The sequence below is a fragment of the Convolutriloba macropyga genome, chromosome 4, assembly GCF_964194025.1.
Source record: "Convolutriloba macropyga chromosome 4, txConMacr16.3, whole genome shotgun sequence".
Taxonomy (NCBI): domain Eukaryota; kingdom Metazoa; phylum Xenacoelomorpha; order Acoela; family Convolutidae; genus Convolutriloba; species Convolutriloba macropyga.
Window position 1 is genome coordinate 3538628 of NC_134471.1, and position 13429 is coordinate 3552056.

At 37.7% G+C, this 13429-nt stretch overlaps 1 protein-coding gene across 3 annotated transcripts in view; it reads right to left on the reverse strand.

Moving 5' to 3' along the window:
- The window catches only part of LOC142337418 (putative neural-cadherin 2), a 289747-nt gene that overhangs the window by 33498 nt on the left and 242820 nt on the right, over nt 1-13429 (reverse strand). For all 3 annotated transcript variants that reach the window (XM_075386622.1, XM_075386621.1, XM_075386623.1), the window contains 4 exons: nt 9959-10146; nt 9311-9449; nt 4129-4348; nt 3294-3485 (listed from right to left, as the gene is read on the reverse strand). In XM_075386622.1, the coding sequence (XP_075242737.1) occupies nt 3294-3485; nt 4129-4348; nt 9311-9449; nt 9959-10146 (739 nt within the window). The remainder of the gene's footprint in view (nt 1-3293; nt 3486-4128; nt 4349-9310; nt 9450-9958; nt 10147-13429) is intronic.

A 13429-nucleotide genomic window follows, 5' to 3' on the forward strand; every position in this document is an offset into this window, starting at 1 on the left:
AGAGAACTTTCTTTTCCGTCTATCTCAGCAACAATCATTCGACGGGGACATAAATCAACTAGCACACAACAAGCCAATTCAAAAACGGAGTAGATTGATTCAGTTGACACCTTAAATAGACGAAGATGGTATCCTTCGATCAAATAGCAGACTAGCCAACGCACCAGTTTCAACAGCAACAAAGAAGCCAATAATCTTAGACGGTAGGAACAGGATTATTCGTCTTTTTCTGGAACTGCAACACAACATCAATGGTCATGTTGGAGTTGAACAGCAGACACACATCATTCAGTTGAAGTTTTGGGTTCTTCAATGCAAAACAGTAATGAAGAAGATCTCGAACAGATGCTACGAATGCAGACGACAGAGACAACTCAACAGCCAACCTCAGATGTCAGATCTTCCGAGCCACCGATTCTCAGTCAAACCTGTAGCCTTCAAGGAAACCGGAGTAGACTTTTTTGGGCCATTCGACATCTACAGCCAGATCAACACAGCCATGAAAGTATACTGTTGCTTATTCACCTGTCTGACGATACGAGCCGTTCATATCGAAGTGACCCGGAAATTGCAAAAAGAATCATGCACAATGGCATTCCAACGGTTCTTCAGCCGACGAGGACTACCGGAAAGAATTCACAGCGACAACGCTTTATATTTCACCAGTACAGCAAAGACCTTCGAAGAAAGCAGCTTCACAACTACAGAGATACAGAAAAATGCGGAATCGAAAAAGATTGCATGGAAATTTATTCCAACAGGAGCACCACAATTTGGCGGAACATGGGAACGCCTCATTGGGATGAGCAAACGCCTGTTCTTCAATATCGCCGGATCTAGGAAACTCAACCCTCATTTGCCAAGTGGAAGCTCTACTCACCAGCAGACCTCTAACATCAGTCAGAAGTGACATTCGCGATGTGGAAAGTCTGACACCAGGACATTTTTTGACAGGAATGACATCAGGACTGCCATCAGACACTACAATTAGCAGCAACGACAGAGGAGCGGGAAAATTATGGAACAATGTCAACAGTATCATGAACGAGTTTTGGACACGCCTTTTAAAGGAATATCTCCCAACACTCAGACAACGTCAAAAAAGGCGTTCAACAGTTGACGGAATAGAAGTAGGGGACATGGTATGGATACTAGAAAACAACACACCCAGGGGAATTTGGCCGGTAGATAGGGTACAGAAGATAAATAAAGGTAAGGATAATGTGGTAAGGTATTGCCTGGTTAAAACAACAAAAGGGGATTTTAAACCAGCAATTAAACTTAGTTTGATTAGCGACAAATCAACATAAAGATTATCAATATTAAATGGGGAATAATTCAAACACAATTTGAAGCAAACTTGATATCAGTTTTGGGATTAGGTTAAAGTGAAAGATGAAAATTTTAAAGTTCAATTCAATTAATTAGCAATTCAAAGCGATTATTAGGTATTATTCAGGTACAATTAGGGATTTCAATAAGTAACTCACAAGGCAACTCAAATTAGCAAAGCTTAACGTACATTAGATAAATACATTCAAACGGGAAAATTTAGGTGGGTAGGTTTAACAGGAAGACAAAATCTGGATAAACATTAGGTAGGTTTTGGAATTCAAATGCACAATTAATTAGCTTATTGCAAAACAGCAGAGAGTTGAACCGACAGGATAAAAGTATGTTGAATAGTTATATGACACTAAAACCAGACATCAGCGGTAAAAATTATTACAAAACATTTGGTATTCCGACAAACTCTAATTTGGGAAAAACAGGTAAACGTAGGCAATAGGTACAAGGTAGTGGTAGTTTTTGGTAGGTAGGGAACACGGGGAGCATCAGTTTTTCAACTTTCAAGGAGCAGACCAGCAACAACAACATTTCCGGAAATTGTTCAGTAATTGACAATCGCCAATCAGCCAATACAGAAGTCGATTTAAAACAACTACAAATGTACACAGTTAAACGCAATCAGCACAAAAAGCAATTCAACTTTCCAGCATACCACTTTCATATAACACTACAAGCAGCACGTTGACAACTAGTACACAGCAACAATCTACAGACAACACCGACGGAAGACATCAGCAGAAATTTAACTACAACAACAAACACTTCAGCAGGAATTACTTCAGCAGAAGCAGCAGCATTTTTCGAACAGCAGTAAACACATTCTTCAACAGTGGACATCATCAAAGTCAGTTCAGACATACTTGTAGATATGGACGAGTCCATAACTTCAAGATCAGCGTTTTATTGAGGACACAACTCAATACAACATTTCAACATAATCATCAGCAGATGAAGTAACAAATACAGCTACACAAAAGACACAACAGAGCAAAAGAGAACACGACGAGACGACAAAGAGCAACTTCAAACAGACTTCAACAACAACAACAGATCGACTACAAACTTTCTGATTTTTGGTGCCCAAAAATGGGGGCCCAGTGTACCAGGAGAGGCACGTGCTAAAAAACTGTAACTTTGAACACCAAGTCATAATGTTGATTATATAGATATAATTCAATGGTTAGGAAATGGATGACTTTTTTCACAGTAGCAAAAGAAGATTTGTGAAGCAAATCTCAAGAAAGTTATAACTGTTGAAAAGGAACAACAGTGGGCAAAGGGTAGCCCAGGCATATCGTGCCAAAGTAACTATAACTCAAGGGTCTTTTTTGAAACAGCACCAACACTGGCGTCAGTGAAGCAAGCTGATTAGTTTGCTTCTCTGACGTCCGGCCGCAGCACCACCAACACTACACATTCAAAATTAACGGAAGGCGGAACACCGCACAGAATTGTAAAAAAAAATAGGAGCGCTATATTAGCCGGCTGAGAAGATTAGGGCGGCTATTAATACAAAGAGTGACAAATGAGGGGACATACAACGAGGATGTTTACACTAGCTTTTCAGCCTGAACTCCATTTATCATTTATTCAGTATTTGCACATTTCCCGCTTTTTGGTCAGTATAATTGCACATTTTTTTGCAACAAGTAAATTAAAATATAATCATACTTGCTACAAAACAATACTTCAAATCATTTAAGCACAAATTTTAAACTTCAAACATCAATTTTGTTTAAAAAAATCACATTATATAAACTTTTTCGAATTGTTTTTTTTCTCCTAAATATATAAATATCTTTAAAAGCTCCCAATTAACTATTCAAATAAATTTTTCCTTCTGGGAGACCAAAAATCATTCGACGTTTTCTTAAATATTTTTTCATTTCTTGTTAACGGAAGCCATTGTTGTAACTTTTTCCATTTTTGTACGCATTTCTAACCGTTCTGTAAGCATTTCCTCCATCCAGTGACAGCACCAAGTAGTTGTTGACTCTGTTGAGTGCCAACGTGTGTTCGTTTCCATCGGCAGCCCACACACCCGCTTCTGCATCTGTGAGTCCGTTAGAAGTCAGCTCGAATGTATCCAGCTTGTTGCCAAGATTAATTCTTACTCGAGGAATGCCTCCAAATAGCTGTAAGACAAACGGGCAGATTATTATTCTCTTTTCTATTAAACAATTTTCCAAGCGACGCTTGAAAGGAACTAAGGTTCGACTAGACCTTTGGCAAGAAAAAGTGTCGCCCCGAAAAGATATCCATGTCTAGATTTTTTTTAAAAAAACGCGTTATCAGATCTTCGTTTATTTACACAATTTTACGGGCTTTAAAGACAATATCCACACCTTGTTAATATCCAGACCAATCAGAACATTACCGTGTACAGAATTTCCGGAACTGCAAACTAAAGTTAGGTTCTCCACTTGCAGCATTTTAGAGAGTTCCAGCTCACATCTTTTTGCTCTCAAAACAATTGACGGTCACACCGAGTGACACATGGGGAAAAGCGCTATAATGATGCCATTTTTTTTTTGGGGGGGGGGGATCAAATTTATTTTAATCGTTCTGTCGAATGTCGTTCAAATTTCGTTCTATCAAAATAATTAATAAAATGTGTATCCAATATTGCGTGGGCTCTATACCGTAGCTGCTGGAAATGAAATCTATCTGTAAATGAACGTAGCTGCTGTAAGTCAAATGTTCACTGTTGCTATTTTCATTTGAGGTTTGTTTCTCGGCGGTTTTTTTAGTCAAATAAATGAAGTATTTGGCACTAACATCGAGCTGTATGAACTCGTACTTGAGTTTGTGTTCAATAACCATCAGCAATGCATCCGAGGCTCTGGTTCTGAAAGTAACCTGCATTATCACTTGTCTCTCATTCGTCATCTCTATCGGAACAGAGGTCAGCATGCTCTCTCTTCCCAGGAGGGATGAAGCGCTCACATCATACAAGATGAATGAAGCAAGTTCGGAGTCAAAGTAGTGCGGTTCGTTTCTGAACAGGAAAAAGATCAAGTTACAAACATTAAAGTGTCGCATTTTATCAACCGAAGATTTATTATTTCTCTTTTCTAGAAATGTACCCAAAGAACCATATTAAAAATTTCGAGCATTTTTGGCCGCGCACACATCTCCATGGGAGAAAAATTGAATGAAGAAAATTAATCTCTGAACGATAGGGAAAATGCATCAAAGGGCAGTCAACCAACAAATGCTACGCCAATTTTTTTCCACTTCAGAACATACAACATATTGCCTCAAAAGCTAGCGTGTTCGATTGCAGGCACAAGGCATATAGGTCAATAATTGGAGAAAGGTAAACTAGGTCTGATGGGAAATTTAAGTGAGTAGATTGAACGGAATAAAACGTAAACAAGACCAATAAAAGTCTAGGCGGAATGAAACAAATATGTAAGAAATTAGAGAGCTCAAATCCTTAATAATGGCCGACCAAATATTTACATCGGCTGTGCCTCGCGTATGAATACGTCCAAATACACATTTTCATAGAGCCCGGAAGTTGATGTATGCAGCGAAAGGTCACTAGAGTAAGGGTTATAAAGCTGATAGATCCGATAATATAACTGAAAAACTGTTCAATACACTTTGATCGGAATAACTTAGCCGGAATAATTTTTCAGTGAAAGTTAGGTTTTCTAATGGTTGAAAAGAAAGAGACAACCAAATTGTGCGAAAACAAATTTTGACTCAATAATCCGAGGAAAAAGCAAATGCGCATTTGTTTTCGAAATGTGGTGTTCTTCGGGCAATCACCATCAACGCGCCATCTTTTAATCACACATTAAAGCAAACTATATACCAGCGAAAGAATAAGCTCGCTGTAAAACGTGTGAAAAATGACATCGTGTTGCTTGCAATTAAGCCAGAAAACTGGATATATTAATGAACAAGAACTTGATTTGAATTAAGCGTGACGTCAAGAGTAATAACAAAAATTATGACGACGGATCGGAAAGATTGGAAAACCAAGAGAAGGCCAGCGAAAGCTTTGCTTAGCTACTATCACTGTTTTTGTTAATAAAAGACTCACACCATTTTTTGAAACTTTAGCCTGACATTGAATATCTTTGTAGTGTCTATTGTTTCGAGCAACACATCCGACCGTAAGGATATCAAATTAATGGTAAAAACAAAATATATTTCGACCACCTAAGAGTATATAAAGCGTGAAAAAGTCAGAAATCAGAAAAATTTCGAAATACTTTCTGGCCTCAATTTTTCCTCGATATATGAACTTAAAAGTCTGAGAGTCTTCTAGAATCGATCCGAGTGAGCATTTTAGATAAATAATCTGCATATACAAACACACCAGGCAGAAGGTCGGAAAATAGCCGCCATTGATTTCCATTACCATGATTGGGACTGAAAGAACAAAAAGAAAATGGAAAAAAACTGATCTTTGAACAAAAATATTTTAAAGATTGATGCGAACTATTTTGAAGTCATTTTGTAGTTGAAAATACTCCTGTTTCTTAGTCAGAGGACCAAGGGGCTAGTATTAATACCAATAAGCATTAGAGATGGTAACTATAAATTCTATGGACAAATTTCAGTTAACGGGCATCTAAAAATGAGATTTATGGGTTTATCCCGTTTCTATTTCTGATTTCGTTTCTTTTTATACTGACTCTAATTGTTTTAAATTGCTTTGTTAAACAACAACTGTTTAAAAGCACTTTGAGCAGAATCAGCGAAGAGTAAAACTAGCCTAGAGAAGTCAAAGGATTTCCCGCAAAATGTCGAAAAAGTGACGAAACTATGTAAAGCAAAATAAATTTTTGTTTGACGAAGTGAAAACCAAATTAGGACAGGTCTTGAAGTACAATTAAAAGAATCGAAAAAAATTGCAAAATTTAAACCAAAATTACATCATTTCGCAAACTTAAAAATTTCAAAACCGAACCTACTAACGTCAGGCGATTCGCTCTCAAACGACCTGTTGGCTTCGTCAGTAGCGGGCCACGGTTTAATGAGGCTAGCTTAATTGAAGGGGCGTGAGGTGAGCGGCGGGGGGAGGGGGGGGGGGTTGACGGGGATGGCGCAACAGTGGGTGAGTTTAACGGTGGGGGGTCTTTGGCAGCACGGTGCCATTACGGGGGCCGGCCTTTCCTTTGTCAGTAGCCAGCTACGTTTTAGTGTTTTAGTGAGGCTAGCTTTAGCCCTTTGAAAGGGCTCAATTGAAGGTGAACGCAAATGGAGGGGGTGCGACAGTGGGGGGGGGGGGTTAACAGTGGGAGGGGGTCTTAGGCTGCACGGGGCCCTTACGGCCTCAACAATGTGCAGGGGTAGGGATTTGGGGTGGGGGTGAAATGGTGGGGGGGGGGGGGGCTAATATGCGAGGGTTAGGGGTCAACTTCTAAGAACCACCCTTCACACCATGAGTAGAAGTCTCCAAAACAGATTGTGAATTGCAAACTTGGAAACTAGTGGGCTGAAACGCTCTAAGAGAATTTAGAGCCCGGTGGGCGCTACCTGTTTATTGGGTCAGACGAAAAATTGCTCAAACGAAAAGTCGCACTAAAAAAGACCAACAGGACTAAAATAATTGCAACGAACATCTTTTGAGAGCAATTGCACACTTTGTCCCTGAAATCTGTTCTGCAACCTATCTGCCAGAACTGAACAATTTTATTGGCCCTTACAGATCGATAAACTTAGAAAATGACAAAGGATTTCAAAAAAATTGAAAAACAATAGTAAAATTTAACGAAATGTTGCCAACATTTGTGATATCAATATCATCAGAAAAATTGTAAACAGACGCTATCCAGTAAAACAATTTCAAGCCTTAGAAGTTTCATTGGTACCCAAAGATTCATAATCTAGGAAACGTGACATCAATTTTCCGAAAATTTGCAAAGAATAATGTAATATTTGTGATAACACGAACTATTTAAACACTGAAAAGAATCCAAAGCTACACAGAACAATGTAATAACTATTATCAAACCCTATAGAAGTACTCCCGGTCCATGAGGCTGGAAACCCGAATAAAAGAAAAAATTTTACAAAAGAAACTTGAAAAAAAATGCGATATTTGTTTGAAAAATTTCTAAAATTCGTAATATTAAAATGTTGAAAACAACTTTATTGCGATATCAACTATGTAGTTTTGAAAAAGAGACATATAAAGAAAAAGAAACAGACCAAAAAAAATTTTATTTTATGAAATGCTGTGATATATTTTGATTGAGAATCTGCAAAACTTATTGCTGCTTCTATTAGCTGTCCTCAAAAAACCTTAAATTAATGTGACACACACTAACTTGACCTTTATCTCTTTGAATTAAAGCAAAAAACGTCAATTTTAGAGTGAGGAAGTCATTTTGGAGAGTGAGTTAGGTCATGTGTGACCAAAACCTTAATCACGAGAATGAACAAAAAATTTCGCTAAGAGTAAAAAGTGACGTCACGCACGCAATTCAGTTGAAACGGCAAAAACGAATGAAGAAACAGGAACGGACTAACGTCGGAAAATAGCTCTCGAATGACAAGCGGGGCGTTAATTTTTCTTTATCGGTGGAAAAACATCAGACGAAGGTAGGGTTCGAACCCCGACCTCCTGAGTCCGCTTCCTTTACCTAGACAGAGGCATAAGCATGTCAGGTGCTTGTCATCGTATCTCTACCAATCGGTTTTGCTTGAACATAAAACTTCATTTCAGGGTGTGAGCAATTGAAAACATACCCGACAGATTGCCGGAAAATAGCCGCTGTTGATTCCAATAAGCATGATTGGGATTGAAAGACTAGAAGATATTGAAAAAAACATTTTGTACAAAAACATTTTTTAAGTCCGATTTATTTTGATGGTATTTCGTAGTTGAACATACTTCTGTTTCTTAAAGAGAGGCTACAGGGGCTGCTATCATAACCAATAAGCATTAGAGATGTTAACTAAGATTTATAGGAACGACGTTCAAATAGCGGGCATCTAAAATTGGGCTTTATGGGTTTATCCCGTTTCTGTTTCTGTTTCTGACTTCAATTTTTTATACTGACTCTGTTCATTTTGAATTGCTTTGCTGAACAACTGATGTTCAAAATCAATTTTAACAGAATGAGAGAAGAGAAATTAGTCAAGAGAAACCAAAAATATTTCACGCAAAAATGTTGAAAAAGCGGCAAAATGAGGTAAAGCGAAACATTTTTTTGTTCGACGAAGTAAAAAACATAGCAGGACAAGTCCTGACGTACAATTCAAAGAATTTTCATTGACTGAAAAAACTAGACCTAAAACGCACTATGAATGGATTGGAAAAACCATTTAGAAAAAAATCCGATTCAAAAAATCGAAAAAACAGTAAAAATCAAAGTGAAATTGCCGCATGTGATAAAAAAACAAGCGAGAAAGCAAATTTTTGTTCAAACACCATTTTCTCACTCTACTTCAAAAATAGAGCGAAAAAAATTCACGCCGCAAAACCACTCGCTTTTTCGCTCCATTTCCTGTTTCGGCGTGACCAAAATAACTACTCCAATTTGACTTCAAAAATCATGAAAATGCGTGAACAGATCTTGAAAAAAAGACAGCGCCCCAATACAATTCAAATTCTTGGAATTGTAAAAAATAGGCGCGCTATAATAGCCGGCTGAGAAGATGAGGGCGGCTATTAATTACTAAAAAGTCAAGAAGTGCGTGAAAAAGTCACTTGAGAAGCTAAAGATTATTCTAGAAGAAAACGCAAAAACGGTCAAGCAAAAACTCTGCATAAGATACACACACGTTTACAACAATTGCTTCTCATTCCAGAGCAATTAAAAAGCAGAATTGAATTGATTGTGACGTCATATGGTCGTAACAAAAATCTTGACGACGAAATAAAAAACCAAGAGACGGCCAGTAGGAGCCGCAGCTATCACTTTGAGGCTACTAACAACGGAATGAAAATGGAAATGACCGGAATTGTATTCTGTGTACATTTTATTGGCCTTACGTGTATTGACACCTATCTCCATATCTGGTAGGCTCACAGTCACAGAAGAAGAACTGAGTGAGGGAAGCGACACATTTAGAGTTCCCAGCACATACTGCAGTATCCTCATCGAAACAAAAGCTGTCTGTTTTGATGTCTCCTGCAATATACAACCAACATTACTACACATTGAGGGTACATGCATTAAAACCGTTTAATTTGTTCAAAATTGTCGTTTTTTAACAGTAATTGCACAAGAAACAACTAAGCGGTTGTAATCATTTTGTTGGTCTCATTCAATTTTTACCATATTTCTTTTTTCACGCAACTTCAGATGTGTCGATTTATTATTGCATTTAAAAATACAGTTAAATTGACAATTCGCTTGCTCTTTCTCATTCGCTAAAAACGGGACCAAACTGTCCATTGCTTGATTCTCACTGATTTCGATTTTGATAATATTGTTAATTTCTGTTAAATTCTGTTTTTAGGTATCTATTGGCGCATGTTTTTAGAAATCCCCACATCGCTGGATTTTCGTTTCATATCACACACCAACATTTTCATTTGCCTTATCTATTAAATTCTCAAATGCGGCAAAGACAAAAGCGAAGTCTCTTCTAGCAATAACTACAGAGCAACGGACAGTAATGATAAAATAACTCTGACCTATTATTGAGTTTTCAAGTATGCGCGGCTCCGCCAGATCGAGGACATAACCATTGGAAACAACCTCTGATATCACACCATTGAAGTAGTCAGAGGAAAGGTTCTGATAGGGCAACTTGTCAGTCGCCATTCCACCCAATTGGAGCGGTTGGGGCGTGGTGATGAAATTTCCACATCCTGGTATATGACTGAAACCGGACAGCTTTAGTTTCCTCTACATTAATGTGACCCTTGCTTGTATAAAAACCATTAATTAACTTGAAATATTCCACAGAAATAGATCTGAAAAAAATATAAACAAAAATGGCCTAAAGCACTGTACCCTGTGTTACTTTACGCTGTGCAATAGGGTACACCTTGCAATAGGGTTCGACTAAAAACAGATTGAATCGAATGACAAAAATATACTCTAGGACCATTACTATACATACACCAAAAACATACACCAAAAACATACACCAAAAACATGCAGCAAAAGACATCCAAAGAGACAATTATGGGAAACAAGAACAAAAAAGACAAAATATTCAATAAATCATTGCTATTTTTGATCATTCAGAAACCGAACCTCGAAACAACATAGTAAATCCACGTGTAAAATTTTCGATAGGAAACAATATCTTAAACAAAATCAGTTTTAGCAACTGAACTACAATGACTTTGATTCTCTTACGATCACATCCAAAAAGAGAATAATGGGAAACAAGAACACAGCCGACAGATTGACGGAATAGCTGCGAAATAGACTTGCATGCCGTAAAATACAGATAGAAACAGATACAGAAGTGAGTTGGAAAAAGTTATCGCAGCCCTCTTAAAAACTTTAATTTGGGTGCAGTATTTGTCGACAACGAAGAGGTTTAAACCTCAGTCCCTGGCGTAAACATCAGAAGCATTATCCACTTGGCTATTTGTCCTTGGCCACTGCTTATCTCACAATTGATTGTTTTAGAAACACACATAATTTCTGAATGCAAATAATTTAGTTCAAACGAAAAGCAAGCAATCTAGCGTGAAAAAGTCGCTGAAAATGTCAAGCGAAAAATTGAAAGTGGAAATGAAGAACTGCAGCGTGCAAAAGTCACTCAAAACGTCAAAGACGTCAAAATTTTGCATAACTTCAAACTTCGTCCGAGAGCAAGTAAAAAGACGACAAAAAAATCAATAAATCAAGCTGTAAAAATTTTCCATTCTTGCATAGTCGAGAGCGATAGAAGAGAGAAAAACAAGGCTTCAGTTCACCAGTGTACGGTATTAGTCAGAACACAGTAAAATAAATTAACACACGATGCAAGAGTATGAAAAAAATTTGGCATCGAAACAAACATAGAAAAATAGAAAAAAAATCATTAACTTATAAAAAAATCCGCAGCGGCACTTTATTGTCCAAGAACAACTATTATGCAAGTCAGCTTTCGCATTGCGTAAGTTAACAAAAACTCTGAGTAAAATGAAAGCGCTTGACTCAGTCAGATCATGCCTCAGTCAGATTACTGGTTCGACAGGATATTTGATGGCTGAAATGGTCGCCAAAGTTTATGCAGCTCCTCTCGTTAAGGCTCCTCTAAAAAATGCGGATGTCTCGTTCGATCAATTGGTAGGATTTTGGTAAAGATTTGGCTATCACGAGCGGCTTTTTGTAATCCAGCCTCAAATCAAAGCAGCAAACCATATCTTCATATCAGCAAACCATATCTTTGATCCGTAAAGTAAAAACGACAAAACACAGGAGTTGAAGATACGGGCTTTTACTCTTCTAGGTGTTGAAAGGAACATTATGCCGCGAAAAAATTAAAATTCGTTTAGCTTTCATGAGTTTTCCTCGTATGTATTCTTCCAAGATCGTCAAATAAAAAAAAGGCCAGAATACGTCTTTATTAGAATATGTTGAAAGAGTCGAAATCCTTGCTAAAATCTAGGCATAAAATGAGCTCTTCCATGTTTTCGTTGAGGTCTGAAAAAACCTGGTCCACAACTAATTGTTGTCATAAAATTATTAAATAGTTTACGATGAGTTATGACCAAACAGGCAATGACGTCAATGGACAACCACCTGTTCTCCGGTACATGGATTGCACCCCCGTGATGAAGGCAAGCGCAAGCAAAAGAGGTTGCTCGGAACTGAGTCCGCTTGAAGAAAGATCAATGGAAGAAGTCATTCAAAGTGCACTTGCAGCTCAAATGCCAAATATTATTGCAGGCATTCAATCAGAAGTTCGGAATTCGGTATCAGCAGCCATCAACGATGCAATTGTCAAGTTGAAAGATGAGTTCGCTCAAAAATTAACTGCGCAAGAAAAAAGATGTAACTTGAAGTCCCTATCCGAAGCCGAGCTACTGGAAAGTTAAAACAGGCGTGATAACATCAAGGGTATTCGACCGCCTGAGGTTATCAAGGATGATGGAAAACCTGAAGCGTACGCGGAGACTATCAAGGAAATTGTGCAACTTGCAAACAAAATAGAAGTTAGCGTGGATGAGCAGGACATTTGAATTGCACACAGGCTACCAAGTGCACAGAGAGGCAAGCGACCAATAATTGTCCGCTTCAACAGGCAAGTTTCGAAAATTGAGATGCTGAAGAAGAAGAAAAGTTTGATGAATCTTGTCGGGTACGCCAATGTTAAAGTGTTTAAAGATATTAGTCGTCCCCGTTTAGCTTTTTTTTAACCTAAGGAAGCGCGATAATCGTATTGCAAGGGTTTGGACCCGAGAAAGTAACATATTTTTTCAATACAACAATGAAAGATCTATTCAGAAGATAACGGGACTATATGAAGGTGGTGATGAACTAGGCTACCAATTGCAAGATGTGATGAACTAGGCTACCAATTGCAAGATGTGAAAAACTGTTTTTAATTTCAGCGGCATTTTTCCGGCAGAGAACTGCAAGGAGAAGGAACCTAAATCAGTTGTATCTTAATGTGATAGATCCTATTTACCAATTTCCATACGAACTGTTAATGTTTGTTCTTTAAAAAAACACTTAAGCGATTTAGAAGCACTTGTTCATAGTCTTGAGTCTCCACCAAATGTTATATGTTTCACTGAAACTTGGTTGACTGAAAACGATGACATCGATTCTTTATTAGTTCCAGGCTATAATAATTATGCAATTAAGAATAGGAACACGCTTGGCGGAGGTGTAATGATTCAAATTAAGGATCCAATATCCTTGTTAGAAACACATTCAACAGATATAGATGAGACTCTTTTGGTCTCTCTTCAATACAAAAAATACAGATTTAAATTGGCTACTGTCTACAATCCAACAAGAACAAATAAATTAAAATTCGTCGAAAAACTGGATTTTTGAATGATTTAACTTCCATAAATTGTCCTACCGTTATAACTGGAGATTTTAACATCGACACTCATGTAAAGAATCAATTACATTCAAATTATCTTTGCACGATAACTGCTAATGATTTTGAGATTGCTAATCTTGAAACTACCAGCAAAACTTCTACC